Genomic DNA, 23,339 nt, shown 5'->3' with positions numbered 1-23,339 from the left:
GATTCCCCACTGGTGGTGCCATGGCCCCAAAACCCATTATCCCCATTTTTCTTTACAGTTTCCTCACACCCCAACACTCTGCCAGGGTACGCCAGTTCAGAGCAGCCTCACAAGACCACATTTCACTTCAAAACTTCCGAGAAACATCAGCTTCAGCAGCTTCATTCCTCACTGCACTGACACGGAGAGGTCAGTGAGCTCTGTGCTAAGAGCACATCCAAGGCAAAAAGAAATCAAAGGTGCTGCCAGATCCTCATAGGCTGCTCCTGGTAGCTCAGTCAGGGACAAGCTGCTCTTCTTGTGGAGAAATAAAATGAAAAAACATTATTTGTCTTCATTGGTGCTAAGGGTTCACCATGCCCTGAACTCAACTTTGCAATATTAGCTCTTCCCCGAGAGCTGGACAGCAGGGTTTTGAGGAGCACAACAGCAGAATCTCAGGGGGTCTTCCCTATTAATCACCAAAATGTATCCTGCTTCATTATCTACCATCAAAGCATAATGCAATTAGTGTGCATTATGCATTAGATAAATTTATTAGCCCTTCAGTATACACAGACTTGCACTCAAGGCACTGGCAGCCCATTATAATGCCATGTAACTTCTTCCTTCCCCTGCCAAGGCACTGGGTCTGCTGAGTGCTGGGAACTCCATAGGGCCCTGGAGATGCCCACATATGCTGAAGTCACCATGTATGTACCACCTGAGTGGTAGGTTGCCACTTTTTATATGGCCATGTAGCAACAGGATGCAGGAAAATGGCTTTACACTCGAAGAGGACAGATTTATTAAACATCAGGAAGAACTCCTTTACTGTGAGGGCAGTGAGACACCAGCACAGGTTGCCCAGTGAGGTTGTGGATGTCCCCTCCCAGCAAACACTCAAGGCCAGGTTGGATGGGGCTGTGAGCAACCTGGTCTAGCAGGAGGTGCCCCTGCCTACAGCAGAGGGCTGGAACTAGGTGATCTTAAAGGTCCCCTCCAACCCAAACCATTCTATGATTCTACTATAAGTGGCACTGAAGTGATGCCAGCCCCAACCCACTCCCCTGAGTGCCACATCTCCATGGTTCTTGAACACCTCCAGCAACGCTGACCACCACCCCCCTGGGCAGCCCATGCCAGTGCCTCCCCACTCCTTTTGAATGCCAACCTAGAGAGCAGAGGCCATCACCTCTCGTCCTACCACTGTTACCTGGGAGCAGAGAATGGGAAGCCCCGGCCACCTCTGTAAGCACCAGGAGAGCTCAGGGAACCGAAGCACCTGGATACCCAGCTGCGTGACAGGCTGGCATGTGCAGAATGCCACACACAGGGGTGTCCAGCACCGGGGGTGTGTTCTGCTGATGGGTTTTCTTCTCTTGGCAACAAAGGATGGCACAGAATTGCCTGAATTTCTCCTGCCGTGGCAAGTGCTGCTCCCAGCCTGTCCTCGGCCAGGAAGGGGAACAGCTCTCAGCTCCACGGGCATCACGGACACGCACGCATTGCAGAGAGGGTTGAAAAGAACTGCCCAGTGACAAGCACTTAATGATTCCAGAGGAAGGGTATCAAATAGCTAACACTGATTGATACAAAGGCACTTGCTGCTGTAAGGCGCTTTCCAAAGGGCTCACTCGATAGGACTATTGTGCAGAGCCTATTAAAGGATGCCAGATTCCCATTGGGAGGAGCTACGTGGTATTTTTCTACTGCAGCCTGTTTGCCATGAAATTTAAAGCGGTAAATTACGCTGAGGACGTCAGCTATGGCTGCTTTGATCAGACAGGGGGGTCTGGTTCCAGCAGGCAGACAGTGCTGCCCTTTGTCAGCCTGACTGCAGGGCCCAGAGATGCCCCAGTAAGGCCCAGAATCTATTTCCCTGATTTTTCTAACTGTTTTTTGGAGATGGGCATGCAAAAGGGAGCAGAGCTTATGGGGATCAGCAACCAGAATTACAGTCACAGCGTCTGTTTCCACTCTCCAGTAAAAACAAAGATAACACTGTTAATAGTGATCACTGGGCTTAGAGAATTTAAATCTAACCATGATTAAATTCTATTCTCCGTTGAGCTAAGCCAGGGACTCTGTTGCTGCAAGAACAGAGATTACACATGCACTTACAGTCCAAAATTGCTACAGCCTGACTCTGTTCCTTATTCCGCTCTCCAAAAGGCATTTAGTAGGACTACAAGGAACAAGACTTCAAAAAGAAGCCAGCTTCAAAAGATGAATCCATGCCGCTCATCCTTCATCTCCACATCCCTCACTTCCCATGGTTGGAATACCTGGGAGGGAACAGAGGAGGATTTCCCCTCCAGAGCTGGGGATGTCAGTGCAGCCACACCTCTGGGCTGCCGAGCGTGGACCTTCCAGGGCTCAGCTCACTCTGGACATAACTCCTACACATTTGCCAGCTCAGCTGTATGCCCAGGGAGCATGCACTTCTCTCCATCACCAATACAAAGACCAGCACAGATGTAGACACACAGTGTGGACAGACGAAGGCCGAGTGAGATCAACCTCATCCCATGCGTGATCTCAACCGACGAAGCAATCCAGGTAACAGAACAGAATGCCTTTGGACAAACACATCCGTAAACTGATTTCTCAGAGCATTTGCTTACCTAGGATCACAAAGAAACTTGGTCTTTTCACCTTCTTCTCTCCAAATAAGCCATTCTCGGAAAGAGGGATGAACAAACATTCTCGTCATGTCTCTACGTTTGATAAGAAACATAGAAAGGTTCTCCATCCTCTGCTGAAAGTCATCCCACTCCAAAGTGCCCTCAATGTTACCTGCATTAATGGCCTGAAAAATATGCTCATCTGTTAAAGGATGCAGAGATGCCACTGCCACATTCAAGAGAGGCATAACCCGATCAAAGGAAGACTGCGTTGGGAACTTCATATTGCACTGCAATAGGTAAACTTCTGACAGAGACACTGGGACTACTTTGTAGCTGGAGCTTTTTAGTACTAGATATCCTTTCTCTATGAGATCAAAAGTGAGTTTCAGGTACAGGTAGGAGCCCTGGCTCAAGGTCTTGAGGTGAGAACTGAGTTTGCCAAAGGTGGTGTTGTCCATTTTGCCGTTCAGAGAGATGTTGTTCTGGATCTCTGAGCTGCTGTGTATCCGGTGAAGGATGTATGCCTGCAGGTCCTGGTCTATGGCTTCGTTCTCTTCCAGCCTATCCAAAAATATTCTGTGGAAGGGCAACAGCTTAATTATTTCCTGCAAAGAAAGACAAAGAAGTATATTCATTCTGGGAATGCTTATTATTCATTAAGTAAACTTGATTTGTATTACAATAGCACCTCTGAGACTCCTTTAAGACGTTTTCCATCAGAGAAAGCACATGAGAAGGCGGTTTATGCCCTCAGGGCTTCACATCCTCATCTATAATCAAACAGTTTCTGTGCAAGACATGACTGAAATAAAAATGCAGGACGTGGTTCTGAACACAGCAACTGTGAGGACTGGGAAACTGGCATGGAGCAGTGCCCTCGTTATCCCTACCCCAGCCCAACTAAACAGCAGCATGCCACCCCTCCTGCTGTCATCTCAGCCACTGGGAGGGGAGGACGTGTAGGTGACAGATAGAGAAATCTCACTGCTGCTATCAGCAGAGAAGTGCACCAAACAGCAGGGCAGGTCACAGGGAGGATGTTCCACTGCTTCCACACAATGATGTCTATCTGGATACTGTGGCCAGGGAATCTCTCATTTGCTAAGCTCGCCAATGCTCTTATAGAACAAAACCCAAAATCATTAAAGGCTTTTCCAACAGAGTTCTTGTGTTATAGGCTCTGTCACTGCAAAGTGGGGGGAAATGACACAGCAGAGCTGGACAATGCAGGTTGAGGAGAAGCAGACACATCTCCAAAATGGCGATACAAAACCAAAGCTCGCAGGAAAGACAACAGGCTTGCAAGAGCTCGATTTAAACGAGCAATACGAGTCCCAGGGATGCAGCTTACCTACCACCAGCAAATCCTGATGCACACTAAGATATTCTTTATCAAAGCCCTTCGTGACAACCCAGCAGTTACCAGAGCTCTCAGACTCAGTGTACCTGTAGACTCGTCCTGACGGTCACAACCAGCTTCAGCCAGGAAGGGAATTTTCCAATCATTTTGCTCAGGAATGATACTATGGTGTCACCATAATCTGGCTTGTGAAATTCAGCCTCATTTAAACCATCAATTAATATGATAAAATCTTCATCGGGGATCTTCCTCTCTGAGACGCAAAGACAAGAAGAATGCATTTACTTTGGAGGCCAACACTTTAAGGGTACAGAAGAAAGAAGATACAGTGACAGCATCTATTTTATGATACAGTAATCACACACACACTCATAGGTAGGTCCATGCATACTCAACTTCCATCTCAGAAAGTAATTAATGAATGAACACTCATTGCCAACACACCACAGTGCTCCAGGGAGATCAGCAGAATCCCATTCTGTCCTGGGCTGATGTTACCAAGTTGCATTTAGCTTTGAACGTACCACTAATATCCATATGAATAACACATATTCTGCATTAAAGTCACCAGAGATCCTTTTCCAGTTGACCCCCCAGTAAGCTCAGTGGATGAACTTGAAAACACACGTTATGACTCTGAAATCATGGAGAGAATGGAGCCTGAGCTCTGTATCTGCATCTCATGTTTCTCATAAAGCCCAAAGGAGAGAGGAGAAAGCAGCAAGAAGAGAAGAATCCCTACTTTGTTCTCTACATATTATTTAAATTCCTTGAGATTAAATATATATATATAAATATGAATTGGAGAAACATGAATCTAAGTTTCAGTGATATTCACCATTAACCATTATGCAATAATTCTGCCCCGGCATCATTTAAAACTTCATCAGCACCTTGTAAAAGATCTGCTGATACATTTACAGTGCCTTAAACACTATGTGTCTTAAAACCAGTTTCCAGACACTGCTCATTTTGTTGCAGAGCTCTCGGCAGCCATCAGCCTGCCAGCACTCTCCATCAGCAAAGTGATTCCATCAGAAACAAAACTTTCATATAAAATATTTCCACCCTCCCAAGAGCTTGGGACCAGCTGGGGGTCAATCTGCTTGGCAAAGAGAAACGAGCATCCTCCAAAGTGCCCCAAGAGCTGAAATACCTCCCAAGGAGTTACCCAGCTCGTTTTTCAGCAGAGCAGAGGCTCCCAACCCAGGAGTGCTGGGAGGAAGGAGCAGCCACACTCCTCCTCTGGTGACATTTGTGTGTGCCAGGAGAATGGAGCATGGCCATGCATCCAGCTGCATCTGTCAGCTTGGACGTGGTGATACAGAAGGTCAGAACGCAAACTAATGTGGACTACTTGTGAAGCTGACAACAACAGACACCATTCTGCAGGACAACAGAGCCCTGAACTCCACGGCGCTCTGATGGTTTTCATGACAACGAGCAAAGATCTTCAGCACTGTGACTGTCACGATGAGTTAGTGACATCTTGCATAAGGAGGAAAGAAAGGGAAACAAAATCAATGCTGCTTTGGGAAAGCTCTGAGATCAGCAGTTGGGATCTGGCCTGTTAGCAGCTGCCCTAGATGCTTCAGACAGGATGTCCATAAACTTCTATGGTATCAGTCCTGCTGAAAGCTTCCAATTCTCACGAGCCCATTAAACAAAGAAAAGGAGAGGGAAAAACACTACTCCCAAGAAAATAAATCAAAATACATTGTCGTGAGCAGAGCTGCGCATGGAAACTGTTGGGTGTTTTCACTTCAGAGCTTTGAGGCCACACTTACACATGGGCTGACGGTGGTACGACAAGGGGGAATGTTTTTAAACTGTGACAGGAGATTGGAGTTGGATATTAGGAGGAAGTGTATCACTCAGAGGGCGGTGATGCACTGGAATGGGTTGCCCAGAGAGGCTGTGGATGCCCCATCCCTGGAGGCATTCATTGGAGGAAGCGGCTCGTGGCAGGCTGCTCTAGTGGTTGGGGACCCTCCCCACAGCAAGGCGTGGAAACGACAAAATCTTTGAGGTCCTTTTCAACCCAGGCCACTTATGGTTTTGTGATTCTATGTTTAGGGAGAAGGAAGAAACCGAGGACACAAAGTCAGACACATGCTGCCATCAGAGTTTCGCTTCGGGCCCTGAATTGCATCCCAGGAGAGGAGGGGCTGCCATCCTTGCAGATAAGCATGGAGACAATCTCAGTTCCCCGAGGTCTCACCTCCCACCCACAGCTCCGATCCGGCGGACGGACCCACAGCCTGGTTTAAGCGCACAGACGCAAGAAAGCATTTCAAAACAAATGAACAAACAAAATGATGTCGGGGAGCAAAGGGAAAGCAGAGGGACTGCTGTCCCCGTACCTTTGTGCAGGTTCTCCAGGGGCTCCAGGATCCCCCTGCGGAACGAGGCCATGGGGTCCTGCACGCAGGAGCGGAGGCTCAGCATGCTCTGCAGGTGGGGCTCACGCAGCAGCTGCTCCCGGTAGGCGACGAACTGGGGCGAGCGGCAGAGCAGCGCGGCCACGTTGTGCACGAACTCGGGCACCAGGCAGGTGTAGGCATTGTCTGCCTGGCAGTAGTGGTAGGCGACGACCTGCAAGAGAGGGAAGGAAGGGTGAGTGCACCTCTGCCAGAGCCGGGCTGAGCTGCTCACTGTGGCACTGTGTGATTGTGATGTGTTCTGGTAGGTGAGGTCTCTGACGGTGCCCAGCGTTAAGTGTCCGTGACAAGGATCCAGATGAACTGCTGGGTGCAAATGGGCACTGATCCTGAGAACCACCGGAGCTGCTACGTGGGGAGCAATGAAATTCAGGTGCTGATAGCCCTCCCAGCTCTGCACAGCACCTGGTGGTAACGACTCGTGACTGCTTTCTTCCACTTCTTGCTGGCTGCTCTGCAGTGCTGGGCACTGGGAAGCAGCCACGTGGCTCCTGGTGGAGCAGAGCACGGTGCATGGTGGCAGCTGCAAGTGATGGATCCCATGAACAATCCATCTTTGCATTACCCATCTGCTGCCACACAGCTCATTCGTTCAGAAAACGAAGGGATAAAAGAGAAGAAACTTTCCCCTTCTCCTCAGCCAACCAATTTTCCCAGGTCTTCACAATCCACCGGGCTGTTCCTTTCAGCATCATACCCAAACACATCTTCCTAAGCTTTACTGGATACCTCACCACTGAATTTTTGCTGTCAGCCAGCTAAAACATCATGTATTCACTGCATCAAATGGTAATAAAGGTGGTGATTTCCTCTGAAGAATCCCATTTATTTGGGGATTGTAACTGTGATTCCTACAGGACAAAGGTTATGAGCCGCCCTCCCTTGATGCCACATTCCTGATAACAGAAAACAAACTCCTACATGCAGAGCCCTCACTTCCAGCACAGTATGACACAGACCCAAGAAAGAAGGTCCCTTCATTACAAGAAGCTCATTAGTTTTATCCAGGAGCCTCAAAGAGCCACGTCATGGGAAAGGGGACAGAAGTGTCCTTGGAGGGAACAGTCAGTGCTAAACGTGGGGACATATTTCCTTCTTCTGTTACAGCACAGTTCACAGGAATGTGTTATATCCACTCCCAACACTCAGGATGGAATGATCAGCGTACTGACGACGCCTGTAAGATCAGTGCAGTGCTTATGGGATGGACCTGAAGGTGCACTGGTGGGCAGGAGGACTTCAGAAGGGCCCTACAGGAAAATGATGCTCTCAGAAACACAACTGTGCAATGTCATCTCGATGGTATTTATTCTCTGTGACATTTTCTCCGTTTTCAAACCCAAAAGAGACTGCCAAAAGCGAGCGCTGCGAGCTGAGCGTGCTGCTGGGAAGCAGGCTCCTCGCCTATCTCACAGCTGGCTGCCAAGCAGCTCTCTCATCCTACAAGCTCCCAAAGCTTTCAGAATGTTTCTCTGCTCCACCTTTGAGAACGAGACTGGGTTTTACACGGAAAACCAAAGGTTGAGACCTCAGGATAACTCGGGCTCATTCTGGAAAGGGCTCGCACTTCTTCCTTCCTCCCCATTAACAGCTGAATGCCTTTAACACCACCTCCAGTGTTCAGGGTACTCTGCTATGACATGGGAGATCACAGCCAGAGGTCACATTCAGCTCCTGTCCTACAGCTGAAACCAGCACTCCTCTGGCTGTAATTCTGACTTAATTCTGACTGTAACAACAGCCTCACTCATCTGGACAAGCCACAAGCACATCCAAGAACTAAAACCAAGAACCTGCCCAGCCTGGAAATGAACAACCCAGTGATACAAGCTTGGTTTTCCAGAAATCTCATTTCTTTGCTGTAAAAAACCTAACTGCTGAGAAGGCTCCATCAGCTCTCGTCACAAACAAAAGCCCTGAGTCAAACATCTTGTTTTATCTGGGAAGCATTACAATGAAGAAGTCACCAGGGAACAGCCTGCTCTCCCAAAGACACTGCCACCAGGAAACACTCACTTCTGTCGGATGCAATTTAAGGCATAATTTGTTTAATTATGGTTTCAGTTCAAACTTTGTCAACACTGAGCGTGAAGCACTGTGAACATTAAATTGGGTTTCCCAAGAGCTGAGATCTTTACTTCAACCCCTGCCTTTGGTGAATGATGTTTACCACACTGGGAGCTGAGAAGTTCCTTGCTCAAATCACTGCCTCAGACACTGAGTATACAGTGCCCAAGAGGAAACCTACTGCAATACAAGTGGATTACTACAAGAAATGGGAAAAGTGACAAGTAAATCAAGAGAACCGTTCAGCATACGTTCATGCCATGTCTGTAAGGGCTGGGAATGCAATTCTGACTATGAATGACTTCTCACTGAGCAACCAAGCCGTGTGGTCACTTCCACTACACATCAAATCCAAAAGGTACATTTTCTTCCAAAAGAGCTTCAAAACAATGTACACTTGTACCAGGCACATTTCACCCCAAATCCTTCCCTCTGTGGGAGGAGTGGGGGCACCCAGCAGGCAGAGCTTCTGCAGAGCTTCTCCAGAGCTGGTAAATGTGTAAAACACTCCAAGTTGGGAAGGAGACATCACAGTGTACGTGGCTTCCCACCACACGTGGCATCTGAGGATGGAACTGTCTCTGTTGAACAAAATCTGATTCTACTGCTCTGAATGGGAAACAGCACAAGGAAATCAAGTGAGGACTTGGTCTGCAAGGGCAATTTTCATAGAATTATCTGCAGCCTAGTGAGTTGGCCACACACCAAAGAAATACACTTATCATGAGCATTTTTTTTTATGTTAATGATGTGATATTAGGATTGAGAAACACGAGACATGGGGAAGGTGGACCGTGGCCAACTTATGGGTATAAAACAACCCCACACCTCCTGATGTGGGCTCGGGGAGCACCTGAACTCTCCCTTCCTCAGGAGAGACACACTGACTCATCTTCCTAATTGTGAATGCAGAATTCAGAAGTAAATTATTCATATACTCTTCAAGCATTAAACCCAGAGCAGCTTCTGTCCCTGCTTTTCCAACACCAGCCATGCTGTTCTCTCCACCACCACGTTTCCCATGTCTCCCTCTACCCAAACTCCTGCACCCATCACAATCCAGACTGTCTTTCCTCTGCCCTGCTTTGCTTCACCCCCACTCCCCCTTTCCTGAATGCTGTGCTCAGTGTCAGCCTGGCCCAGCAGAAGCTGTCTGTCCTTCCTGCAGCTCTCCCTGCTCCTTAGCCCTGCAAGCTGCTTGCAGGGGCTGTGCTCCCCATTTCATCTGCTTTGTGCTACATGGTATTTAGCTTTGCTGAACCCAAAAGGGGATTTTGGTTCAGCTGAGAAAGAACTGCATGCAACGAGGAAAAAAAGGAGACTTCTTCATATAGATTGGATCTACAGCTATCTGAAGAAAAGGACAACACACGTTAAAAGCAGCATGAGTAACAGAAGATGGTGTTGGAAAAGGAGGGAAAGCTATGGGAAAACAGCAGGAAGAGGGCAGAGAGGGCACAGAGGGGACTGTGCATCACCTATGGAACACAGAGGGGCAAGGAGAGTGAGCTGTGGGAGCACAGGGCTGGGAGGGCAGCACGCATCAAAGGAGAACGGGGCTGAGATGGCTCAGGGGAAAAGTTATTTTTACTTAATAGGACAGGTTAATTCAAAGGAATTCTCTGGCACTGTTTGTGAAAAGCAATATCCCCCCCTTCAGAAGTGCTCCTTTGCCATCACACTCAGCTCCATCCTGATGGTACCTCCATCCTCCTCCAGCCCTCATGTGCCTGAAAGGACAAACCTCACCTCCCTGCACCCACAGCAATCCCCACCCAGCACTCCCCTGCTCCCAACCAACAGCTTCAGCACTGTGCTCTAACTGCACCTCTGCCCCTAATGAGATTTATCTCCTTTTGACCCACACAGAATAGCTCAGAGTCAATGCAGCGTGGTGCTTTCACCTGCCCAAGGCTGCCTGCAGCTCAGCAGTTGTCATCATGTAAATGGAGATCAGTGCAGCTGTTTACTCACAGCACACGACCGTGCGTGGATGGGGTGACCCACTTTACGGGGAACGCTCATTACTTTTACACAGCTGAGTCCACCAACAAAAACCCTCTGAAACTCATTAGTGTCACAGGGCACTGTGGCTCAGAGGAACGAATCCTTCCACCTCTGCATGAGGTGGGAGGGCTCCTTTCTCTCCATACGCCCGCAGCAATGGCAGTGATGCTTTGGCTTACAGCTGGAAGGGTGAGGAAGGAAGTCAGCAGTGTGCTCGGCACCAGCAGAGCGAGCTAACACAATGAAAGCACGGCTCTCCAGCAGCCACTCTGCATATGGGATAATCCATTAGTGCTGTGCTGCCTTTCAGGTTCATTTGTTTAAGCACTGCTACCACAAGCAGCTAGAAATCCAGTGAAGATGGCTTTTATTTTTATTTAAACCATGTACTGAACCCATTAACAATCCCGTGCGAATAAAGGACAACACCTTCAGGGATAGTGGGGAAGTGATCCTAACCAGAGGGGACACGGCCACGCTTCTCCCCCTGAGCTGAACCCATCACACCACGGCTGTCAGCCCTCACTGAGATGCAGAGGTCACTGGGACGCAGCTCTGCGCTGCTCAGACACTGCTGCACTCATTCTGCTGAGCTGAAGCATCAACTGAACGTAATCCAGGAACTTTTGGGGACGGGGAAGCTGCACGGCAGGGACTGAGCCACACCACTCACCCATCCCGCTCAGAGGAAGTGAACTTTGAATGTGTTGCCGTGGAGGACAGAGTAAGAAAAATAGGAAGAAGAAGGTATGAAACAGCAGAGGTGTGGAGCACATCTGGGGTTTAAAAGCCTCACTGTTTCACCTTACAGTTGCTCTGTGCTATCAGGCAGTATGTTTACAGGCATCGAGGAACCCAGATGAGCTTAACAGTGACACAGAGCTCTGCTCTGCTGTGTTCAGCTCACCAGAACATCTCCAGGAGGAGGAGCCCAGCCCAGGCTGCCTCCCTGGCACTGCTGAGATCTGGCAGCTGCTCCGTGGCAGAGGGCCACCTTCAAATACATTCAGCAGCCGTGCAAACTTATTTCCATAATGTGTGCATACATGTAAGAACAAAAGGCCAACCAAGCATGCTGCCAGGAATGCTCATGTTTCATGTGCAAGTGTCAGGGTGGGTGCTGCAAGTCGAGAAGTTTTACTCACGGCTTCTCTGAGTCTGCCAGATCTGGCAAGACAAACCATCCCTCTCCAAGGCACAGAGTGCTGCAGAGGGGAGGGACGGAGAGGAGGTGGAAGAGAACTTTGCAGGCAGGAGCTGCCAAGCATTCTGTGCCTGCACCTCCCCATGACCAGGGGATGTCCACGGCTCCGCTGCCTCCGCTCCTCTGGGGCTGGAGGGGAAGAAGGGCTTTGTGCCAGCTCAGTTCCCAGCAAGAGGATTAACGCTACCTTTAAAAAATACAGTGGGAAATTGATTCACAGAAATCTGTTAGGAAGCAATTAATGTTCCCATTCAAGCAACACTGCTATGAAATGGGAGGCGAGCTGTCTTGCTCTCGGTGCTCTTCGTGGTGCACTTCTCCATCCCTCTCCATACTAAAGTGCCCAACTCAACGCCAACTGCAGCCTACAACACCAGGACAGCAGCAGCACTCGGAGCTTTCCTGTTCAAAAACATCCTCCCTAAGCACTCCCTGTGAGTCCCAGCAGCACCAGGCTGCAGCTCTCACCCCACACCACTGCTGCACTTCCAGCATTTTCCACACTAATCCCTCAGGGTGGTAATCACACCGCTTCCACTTTCGGCATCTCAGGAGGAGGAGAAATGACAAAAGGAACAGAGCAATCTCAGTTTGAAGCTGCTCACTTTCTCTCATTCTTTCAAGAGAAACTGCTGCAGCCCACAGAGTACATCCAACTCTTCCTGCCACGATCACTGTTCAAACAAAGAAGAACTCATTTCTGATCAAAGAGAAGGCAGCAGCACCACAAACCCAACAGCGCCCAGTAGGGCTGGGAGGGACAGGACTTACCCCACTGCTTGTGATGGCTTTTTTCCTCCTACGAACCATTGGGAAGAACTTCAAATGACCCCTGAATGAGGCAGGGTGGCCTTGTTTCCCAGTGCAGGGTGGAAAGCACCCGGTACTGGTTTTGTACATCCTAAGCATTTTGCTCCTCTGTTAGTTTGCTGGTGAACACCAAACTGGAGGATACAACAAAATAATGCTCTTTTCCAGCGTGGCACAGAGACAGAGAGGAGCCCAAGCAGTGCTCCTGCTGCCAGGCTGAAGGCACTTCTTTCTCACATTAATCATCTGCTCATCCCCGACAACGAGAGCAATGAGCAACCCTCATCCCAAAAAATTCACTGCATGAAAAACAGCCAGCCAAATCCCACCCTGAGCAATCCAGAGGAGGAAAAGCAACCTTCTCCTGTCATCTGTGTCACCAGAAGGGAACAGCCCTGAGTTTGGGGTAGGTGACATTTTCAGAAGGAAGAGAGCCGTGCTCCCCACCAGCACACAGTTCCTTCAGCCTCCCAGAACGTCAGCAATCCCCTTCATAACCACCTGCATTTCTCCAGTACGATGACCGCTGCACAACTTGGGAAGCAGAGGAGGGATGTGTGCACACACTGTTATCCAACCCCTCACATATGGTTTCTCTCTCCTAAAATACTCCTGGCCAATTGTGGCTGTCTGTCACTGTCAGCACTTTCTTTCCCTCTTCGGATTCTGACCCGTTGCATTAAAACAACTGCAGAATGTGTGTCCAAGAACTGTTCTTCCACCACATCAACCAGAGGGGCACCCTTCTTCCTCCAGCCAGCAGAACAACAACTGGTTTATGCAGGGTGCCAGGAATCAGCATTTCAGTCCTCAGCTACTGATGCAGGAATGTGCTCCGCTTTCCCTCCTCCTGAACCAAACCCTTTTCTTTTACAGATGAGACTCTGGGCACAGAGTTGAGCTCAGTGATGTGAGGGATTTCCTGCCCTGCCTGTTGCAGCATGTGGCATGAGACGTTCAGATGCCTTTAACCACTATGCAACATTACTGCTGACCGAGGCCATTAGGGGCATTTGCTCTGTTTCAGATTCCAGCACCTTCAAAGCCTCAAGCAACCAACACATGTTCATAACTTCTCAAAGGCAGCTTAGACACGTGTGACCGAGTTTCCAAACGAGGGGACAGCACACAGAACAAAGAGCTCAGAACTGTTATTTTAATGGATTTTCAATTACGTTGCCAGGTCAGTAGTCCTTTTTCTCCTGGTGTCACTCAGAGACTTCAAAACCCACAGCTGGGGAGGAACAGGCAGTGTTTGTTTGATTTGGGAGGACACTGCACAGCACAGCTCCTTCTGAGCAAATGCATTTATCTGCTGCTGACAGCATGCATCTATCAGCAGCAGTGCTGAGCCCTGCTCTGGATATTACTGGGAGTGCACCAGGACACCCAGTCATCCCTCTGACAGCCACCCTGACCCACTTCATCTGCCTCCATTTCCCCTTCTGAGGCTTGCCAATCTATCAGGCTTACTGATATATCTTACTGTTATATATCCTTCCCAACATCAGACACCGAGGGACTGACTGCATGGATCACTTCTCTGCCACCAACAGGGAAGCAGAGCAGGCTTCAAGGAGCCCAGCAAGGCTCATGGCAGCACTGGGAACAAACCCAAGGTCTGAGCACTGCTTTGACTCACCCCAAATGCCTGCGTGGCACTACGGAGCCTCCCCAAGTTCCTGCGTGATGTGTCAGCCACCCGAGCACAAAAAGCCATTCCCAGAACCCCCAGGTCAGCTCATCAGCACTGGCATCCATCCGCTCAGGGCAGCTCACACTGGAAGGAAGCAGTGGCAGTTATTTCTGGAATCTGTCTGCATTTACAGTAGTGGAGATTGATTGGGAAATGAAGAATTGCAGCGAAACGCTGCAGTCCCGCTGCGAGCACCGGAGGTGGCACATCTCCCCAACTCATCAGTTATGTTTTGACACAAAAAAGTGGATCTATTTCACAAAAAAACCTTTGGCCATGGGACGAATGGGGCTTTAAAACCCCTTCCTAAAGGGGTGTGAGCCAAGCTGTTTTTACTTTACGTTTTGGCTACAAAGATTGTATCTTACTCTTTCAACCAGCGACCAGAGATGCAGAAAAGCTTCAGTGCATCTTTTGTGCTCTGGCTATGACACACAGCTTGAAAAAGCCATGTCCCCCACCTTTCTCAGTAGGAACCCAATGCTAAAACTGTATCCATTTATCAGTTATGTATCCAGCAGGATTACTGAAGCACTCGGGGGAAGAAAGTCTGGATGGATTATGTGCTTGAGGCAGAGATAGCACGCATTACTGCCTTTCTGGCAGTCTGTAATGCTGAAGATTGACAAGAAGCACGATGACTAAACGCGCTCTGAACGAAAGCAGAGCTGGCCGCTGCATTCCTTTCAAGAGCTCCATGTGGAAGAGGAGAATATCAAGTCCCAATATTTATTTACACAGCAATCGCACACTCTCTGCCTTTGCCATCTGGGTGCAGCAGAAAGCAGACAGCACACGAGAGTATCTGGCTCTGAAAGCCAAGCAAAACACGTCCTGGTGGTAACAGAGAACAAAGGCTTTGCTCGCTATTTTCCTCTCCAAAGGGGAACAGGCAACAGGAAAGCATCAACTGCTCACATCCTCCCAACCCTGGAGGAGGAGCAGGCCCCTTGGATTTCACAGCAGCACAATGGCACCTTCCCACCATCACAAAATAAGGCTCAATCCCAGGACCGCAACAGGGCACGATCTGCAGAGCTCACCCACACTAAGAAGCACCGTTACATACCACCCACTCTTATCAGAGCAGCAAGGCATGTATGTATTGCTCAAGAAAGGCTGTGATCTGGTTTGCATCATCCTTATGCACCACGAGCAGTCTGCTCCTTCACTGCTGTTTGAATCCCACTCCCTTCAAAGGGAAGCACTGTCCATACAGCAATCTGCTTTCCACTGCCGAAGAAAAGCAATGGTAGTTCTGGCAGCCGTGCCATCCCATAATGCATCCACTACTGTAATAGTGGCTGGAAAAGATAAAGCCTCAGAGTAAGAAGTGAGTACACTCGATGTCTTGGGAATCCCCTCCTACAGAACTAACTTTCTGAGGGTAATAAAACTCCTTTCAGGAGTTCTTCCTCTCTGCTCTCCCAGTCCACATTTGAAGGCGCACTTTTCCCAGCTCCCAAAGCAATGCAGGACTGGAGAGCTTCCAAGAGATCCCATGACCACAGACAGGTTCCCAAGGCCTTCAGACATCCCATAGATTGCCATACCTGGGAAGCAAGCCTCCTCATGGCCTCCTCCTGGCGCCGCCGCATCTCGGGCGTCCCCGGGCAGCTCCCGCTGGCGATGGAGGAATGAGCAGAAGGTGGCTGGGTTAAGGGCAGCTCTCTGTTTGCATCCACATCTGTCCCAAGGAAAGAGGTTAAGAATTGCTGAGGGATGAGCACAGCCAACAGTCATCACACATGGTGCTTCCTAGCAGTCCATTCCTGGCAGTGGTACCGTCCACCAATGCTCTGCTCGGCATTAGGGGCAGCAGAAGGTGACCCCTCCAAGCCAGCACAGATCTCCTGGGGAGCTTTCTTTTGGAGGCTGAATGTGAAGGACTAAAATAAAGCTTTAAGATCGTCTTACTCATCTTCTCCACTGTAACTTCACAGATGTAAATCACAATAACTGAGTGAACTGTACATTCGTGGAAGTATGCTCTACCTTTGAGTTCGGGGTATCTCAGAGCTCTCCCTGCTCTGCACTTCTAACAGGTCTTCCTTCATTATGACCCATTAGTTCTGCATCTTTCTTCAATAGAGACAGACAATTTTTCTGAACGATGTGCCAATTTTATAGCATACATCAACAGCGTGCTAGAGGCCAATGTTTCCTCTGAAGGCCACCAGTGCTATCAGAGGGAGAGAAGCAAGAGCAGCACCACGGTCTGGACAGGGTTTGCAAGCAAATAATGAATTATATTGGAATAATCTCTGCCAGATGTGAACTTATTCTCATTGCAGTTTAGCCATTTTCTATTACATTTTAGCAAAGCAGAACTCAGCTTTACCAGCACAACAGTCCACTCACCTGGCCTCTGCTATTAGCATTTCCAAACCACTAGTTTTTATGCTCATAGGTGCTCAAGAGTATTACCGAATGACATTAAGACATGCAGAACTTGGTGATGCCTAATTACTGATTTACTTATTATAGGAATGCTTTAGAAGTAGCAGTCTGAAGCACAGACTGAGCTGGCAGAGGACTGGCCTGGATGTATTGCTGCACTGCATCCTTGATTTCAACCTGAAATCATAATGGAAACAATGACCCACTTAATGGAAAACAATGAAGGAGGACAACTGCTGCCTACACAAGTGAATTCTGTGCAAGCAAAGATGCACAACCTCAAATTCAAGCATGCAGTGCTATCTTCACCCCCACTGCTTTTCTGAGCCAGGAATTAATGGTATGAGGCTGCATTTATTCCAGTTTGCTAATGCTGATAACACCAGTGCTGCAGCACAGTCAGGGCACCCAATTAGCATTTACTGCTAAACACAGATGTTACAGAGTGTTATGGATTTCTTCCAGCCTGCGAAATCTGAAGAACAGTTATTATCTTCCAGAGCTACACCGGAGCTTGTGGAGGCTTTAGGAAATAAAACCCATCAGCTGAGCGACCCTGAAGTCCTCACCCCAGTAAATGACACTGAGGAACCACTCAGCTTTAACCTCATGGGCACACCTGAGTGTGAACTCAAGGGCTGTGTTGGGTGAGCAAGGATCTCTGACCTCCGTGCATGAAAGGTATGGGGCTCTTTCTAAGATCACATAATTACACCTTTAGCCATGAAACAGTTCAGTGCAGTACAGTCTTTTAATCCCCACAATCCTTCCTAGCAGACTGGGGAGACGTGCAGCTGGTGCTCTGCAGGGTTATGGGTAAAATGTAGAATCGTGGTTTGCCTTTCACCCTGCATTGCTGGGTTAGCACTGACAAGTGACACTCCTCAACATGGCACTGAACAGTGACACTTCAGATATTTCTCCATGGCTCAGAGCACTGGATTCCAGTAAACAGATTTAACTACAGTGTCTCTGAGATACGGTGACCTAGATCCTTGAAGATACCGTGAGGTGCATAACCTGGTATTTTTAGTCCCATCTTGTTTGCTTACTGGGAGCAGAGTGGTTGGTTGGAAAATGCTGCCATCCCCACCGGCAAACGCAATGGGGCAGAGTGGTGGGACTGGATGGGACCCGGAGGCAGAGCAGCCCCCGCTGCCAAACCCATATGGGCTGTGACATACCCCGTGCTCCTACACGGGCAACAAAATCACAGAATGGCTTGGGTTGGAAAGGACCCCAAGGATCACCAGGTTCCAACCCCCTGCCACAGGCAGGGCCACCGACCTCCAGAACTGGGACTGGACCAGGTTGCCCAGGGCCCCATCCAATCTGGTCCTGAAAAAAAAATCCTCATGGAGGACTTGTAATCACAGAATGCTCATAAACAGCACTGGAATCTTTCTGATGGGAGAAAATCTGTGACGTTTCTAAGGCAGGAGATGAAGAGACAGCTATTCTAACCCTTCACAAAGTAGATCTGGATCACAAGTAGTACAACCATTCCCGGCAGCTGCTTCCTTTGCTCTGCAACGAAGACGAAACTGAAGGAGAACGAAACCTTTTCCACTAAAAACATCACTAAGGTGGATGGACACGGCCTGTGGGCTTTGAAGAGCTGCACAGTGCTGCACTTACGTTTGGGTGAGGCGTGCGGGCTGTCGGAAGCGATCTGCCTCATGCGAGTGCCGTGGCAGCTGAGTGCCACCAGCCTGGAGATGATGGCAGTCTTCCCAAAGCCGATGTTCCCCACGATCACCACCCCGCGGTTCACGCTGGCGTTGGAGCTCTGCAGCTGCGCGTCGATCTCGTGGAACACCCAATCTCGGCCGACGAAGACGGACTCGGTGGTGATGCTGGGGACCTCGAAGAGCAGCGGCTTCAGGGAGATGTCGGGAGGTCGGTACGGTGCGAAGCGCACTGTGAACGGACACCGGGAGAGAACTGTGTTAGCGCCAGCCGAGCACCGCTACTGACCTGAACGCTGCTGGCCGTCTTTTCCTTGTGAAAGGGGAAAAGAAAGCTCCATGCAGGAGCTCAGGGAGTTTGATAGCAGGGAGCACTTTACAGGTGGGGAAAGCGGAGCTGGAGAAAGGAAATCCTGTGTTCCTGGAACTGCGAGTGAAGGCACTGCCCCAGGGGGTACATAGTTCTGGCCATCCCTGGGACATCCCAGCATCCCAGCGGTGCTGCAGGCACTGTGGTGTTAGCGAGGAGCAGAGGAAGCAGCCCCGACCTGCCACACACACTGTGCAGCACCGACAGCCAGAAATGCAGGAGCTGGCTGGGCTCATTTTGCCATTTCTGCATGCAAGCCCATCTTCTGAAAAGGGCCTCAGAGCCTAGCAAGGGGAGGGAGGAGAAATTCAAGTGCATCCCCTCGGCAATCAAGGGAAAATCAGACACATTTGTGGGTTAATTAATTCCTCTGAAGGTAATGGAAGAGGGCTACAAATGGCTTCATATCTTTTCATCTCTATTTAAAAGAGGCACGAAGCACCAAAAAAGCAGCCTGCTGTATTTTGCTTTTACCTAACAACTTGGCTGTTGCTAGAGTTTGTTTCCATGATGGAATTAATACCATCATTTGTTTCTCGAGATGCTATGGGCTGCCAGAATCAGGGCAGCCAGGGACAGTGACCTCAGGTCTGTGTCCTGGAACTCTTCATGACCTCCTGCCCATGCCAGGCTGCAGCACCTCTCTCAGCTTCAAAACCTGGAATTATGTCATGTCGAGAAGTAAATTAAATGACAGTTTGCTGAAACGTGAAACCCAGGATGGAGATGTGCACCTAAGGGCCATTCAGCTGTTAGCAGCAGTGTGGAAGAGACAGCGATGGGGCTGCCAGCTGTCACCCTGCCCTCCCTTCCAGCCCCAGCAGGAAGGCACAGGGCTGCTCCCCAGGACCCTCTTCCCACCTGCTCTGCACCACTGCTGTGCATCAAAACCACAAAGCCATTCCAAGCCGACAATTCAGCATCACCAACCTGAAGCACAGCTTGCTTGCAACGCCAGCCCACAGCAGGGGCTGGAACCAGCTGATCTTTAAGGTCCCCTCCAACCCAACCATGCTATGGCTCCACGTTGTTCCCTAATGATGCTCAGGATCCCGAAGACATGGGAACTCTGGAGTGGCTCAGGACACGGCTCCTGCTGCTGCCATGCTCTTAGCTTGGCATTTGTACCACTTTTGGATTATTATCAAGTGAATAACCAAAACTAAACCAGTCTTGAAACCTTTGCAAGAACATTTGGGGGCGGAGGGAGAAGGTATCTGCTGTTCCTTCCACTCAGTGCAAGCTATCTAGGGAATGCAGGCCTAAAAAAAGCAGGAACTCCACACCAACCTGGTGCCAACCTGGGAACAGAAGGATCAACGCATACAGCTCGTTCTGCCTGGAAGGTCTGGAACTGGAAGATGATACCCAGAAAAGAAATGGATGGAAGCACTTTGAGCTGGCACAGACAGCTGCTACTCCTTCACACTCTATTGCTGAGATGATTTCTTAGGGAGAAACTTTCAAGAAGTGGCCACGAAGACAGCAGGTGACTGCTTTAGTTTTAAAACACCGAGTTTAGACTGGGGGTTGATAAGCTCTAGCTTTGTGCTCCTGCACATGCCTATGGTATGTGTGAGTGAGAGGGAATGTATGGCCATGCTCTCCTGAAAGCTGCATGGAGCCAACAAGGTGTGAGACAGATGGCCAGCAGCTACCAAACAGCCTCAGGAGCTAATGAAGAGATGACACTGATTAAACCTTTGGGACACAGGGAACTGTGCTCTACATGGAGGGGGAGACAGATTTAATCCCCACTTCCTTCCAGAGGTGAGGATGGGAATGTGGCTGTGAGCACTGCTAACTGCTATATCCTACACAGGCAAAGGCCATCCTAAAACTGGACATGAACATACACATTGTGTCACTTGGCAATAGTACGTGCAGTCCCAAAGAAGGCCCAACATGACCCCAATGGAGATGTGCCCACTTATCTGCCCAGACCCAATCTTGCAGCCCTACCAGCCCCCAGGGGTCACAGCAGAGCAAGCCAGCAAGCCCTGCGCAGAGGAGCAGGCTCCAGGTGCTGCAGGGCTCTGCTGAGCCACAGCTGCAGGCTCCACCAGCTCCATTCTGCAGAACCACCACCAATTCTTGCTCTCAGAAGCTGAACTGATAGCAATAGAATGAACAAAATGTAAAGGTTGGTGAAGCAACACATCACAAGGTAAGGGAAAGCAGGGAGAGGGGAGGCAGCGCCGCAGCTTTGATGCTTGGGGCAGAAATTCATTAAAGGATAAACCAATGGAAAGAACTCTGAAAAAGTGGATAAGAAGGCTCAGAAATGTTGGATGAGGATGTGTGCACACGTTTTGGATGAACTGCTTTAGCCACCTGACTTCAGCCCTTGTGAATAACCTACCCTTTCCATCTCTAAAATGTTGACAAACGCTTGGTTTGTACTCGTTTCCACTTTGCAGAACTCAGGCTAGGAACACCCAGAACTTCTGATAATATCTTAACATAACTTAAACCTGTACCCTTATGGATATCAGAGCAGGACAATGACAAGTCTGGCAGCATGAATTTTTCATGGCAGGATAACAGCGTCGATGAAATACTGTGCAAGCTTCAGTAAAACCTGAGGAATACATTCAACCCCAAGCTGAAGCACATCTGCCATATCTCTCCTGGCTCTTTTCTGCTCCTGAAAATATCAATTAAATCCAAGTGAAGCGATTCTACAACACACACAGGTGAACAAAACCCACTGGGCTGCCAATGAGCAGGAACCTGCTCCACCATGCAGAGCATCCTCTGCTGCTCCACGTGAGTTTGTAGAGACCTTACTTTGCCAAAAGAAACTTAAATTCCTTTTCAGAAACCACTTGTTTTCTCAGCCTGGCAATCAGCGCCCACAGCTTGTTATTTGTTCGGTATTTTGTTATATTGTTTGGTTATTTGTTTGCTCCAGAAACATTTGAGCTCCCAATGGAAATGAATCCTGCTGTCCAAAGGAAGCCCGCATCGGGCTGAGATGCATGGCGTGGGTACTGCCAACATCTTGAGATGAAGCCTGGGTAAGAAGCACTTTAATATTTATTACAATGAAATGTGGCTCTGAATAACGCAGTATCTATCAGCATCTACTGTGTCCTTTGGTAATAGGAGCCCATAAATTAGCCAAACGCTGAGTTTATTTCCTTTCCTTGCTTCAGACTGCAGCTTCTTCCAAGTGCCATCTTAAGTGCCTCCATCCATCACTATGAAACCTTTGTCTATTTTTCATGGACTGCGTGCATGAAAATGCTGAACTGTGCTGTAACATATCCAAAAGGCTGCAGCATGAAATAGATATCAAGAGGGGAAAAAAACCTAAAAATTACAGAAGAGAATTTAAGGGAAACAACTGCCATACAGTCTCTATTGGCCAACAGCCCCTATCCATCGCAGCACTGAGTCTGGGTGACCCTACTTGATGGGTTGATGGTTGGACTGGATGACCTTAGTGGTCTTTTCCAACCTCTGTGTCTCTATGATTCTGTGGTCAGCAGCCTCCATCCCCCATCAGCCTCCTTAACCCAATGAGGTTCTTCTCCCACTGCACCAGCACCGGTGAGGCCATTCTGGGAGGAAAAGAAGTCCTGATGGCAGAAGCTGGGGTGCTCCAACACCATTTGGGTACCGCCTGCTCCAAGGTACGTCCCAACCATCACTCTGTACTTTGGGCTAGAAGGGGCTCTGGGCAGCCTGAACCAACTGAATGTCACCAGCCCTTGGCAGAGGGTTGGAACTGGGGGATCTTTAAGGTCCCTTCCAACCCAACCACTCTGTGTTTCTCTTCTAGGTAACAGAAACCCATAATGGCTTCCAATTGTGCTGGCTCAAAATAGCATCGCCAAAAAGAGCGTTCACCATCCTATTAAAAACTTGCCACAGTACAGATACTGTAATGCTCTTAGCCTCAGGGATTACATTGCAAAGTTGCTCTTCTGGTTAAAATAACTGACTTAGCAGCACAAAATAATAGCTGGGACGGTCCCCGTTTCATTTCTCTGCACAGGGATTCTTGAAAACTGGGACCCAAATAAGTGGGCTGCAATGGATGCTCTGCACCCACTGCCCCAACATGAAGCCAAAAGTGAAGGCAGTGAAGCTGAAATTTAGCACTTCTAGTTGGAACAACCTCCATCTGAAGATTGCAGCACTGCAAATCAACGCAACCTCACAGCAATATCTGGGCCCCTTCCTATTTTTGGGGTAAAAAAACCCAACCCTAAATAACATATATTCATTGAAATGAACATATTTCCAAACGCTGGCGGCTTGATTCTTTCACACCGTCTTCTCTCCCCTCCTCTTTTTAAAAATAGCACATCTCCTCCTCAATGACAATCAGAAACAGGTTCCAAAAACCCAAACACTGCTGCTATTCCCATGCAACAGTAACAAAAAGGGAAAACACACAACGGAAGAGAAGAAAGAAAATCCACTGTGCTACACGGTTCTCAAAAGTGTGTCTGGGAAACAACTTCATTCTGTTCCTACAATAAACTTTCATGTTTTGGACGCAATCACTGCAAATTACGAAGGCTTGGCAAGCTGCTCTGCTCAAACATATGGAAATTTTGTCTGTCAAAGTTTGCTTTCTTCGCTTACTGCCATCTAATCCATTTCTGTAACAGCCTCGCCAGCCAAGATGAGTCCATGACAGACTGCGATCCAGCACAACACAAATGCGCTCCTT

General features: G+C 48.9%; 1 protein-coding gene across 2 annotated transcripts in view; it reads right to left on the bottom strand.

Moving 5' to 3' along the window:
- TANC2 (tetratricopeptide repeat, ankyrin repeat and coiled-coil containing 2) overlaps positions 1-23,339 on the bottom strand; it is a 121,813-nt gene that overhangs the window by 34,122 nt on the left and 64,352 nt on the right. For both annotated transcript variants that reach the window (XM_065747224.1, XM_065747225.1), the window contains exons 9-13: positions 18,233-18,514; positions 15,748-15,881; positions 6,333-6,564; positions 4,056-4,222; positions 2,607-3,214 (exon numbers count right to left, since the gene is read on the bottom strand). In XM_065747224.1, coding sequence (XP_065603296.1) covers positions 2,607-3,214; positions 4,056-4,222; positions 6,333-6,564; positions 15,748-15,881; positions 18,233-18,514 — 1,423 coding nt within the window. The remainder of the gene's footprint in view (positions 1-2,606; positions 3,215-4,055; positions 4,223-6,332; positions 6,565-15,747; positions 15,882-18,232; positions 18,515-23,339) is intronic.

Source organism: Cyrtonyx montezumae, unplaced genomic scaffold (genome assembly GCF_038088225.1).
Source record: "Cyrtonyx montezumae isolate F1298 unplaced genomic scaffold, pur_monq_1.0 scaffold_43, whole genome shotgun sequence".
Classification (NCBI taxonomy): Eukaryota; Metazoa; Chordata; class Aves; order Galliformes; family Odontophoridae; genus Cyrtonyx; species Cyrtonyx montezumae.
The sequence above is the reverse complement of the archived record's forward strand: the minus strand, read 5'-3'. Positions and strand labels throughout refer to the sequence as shown.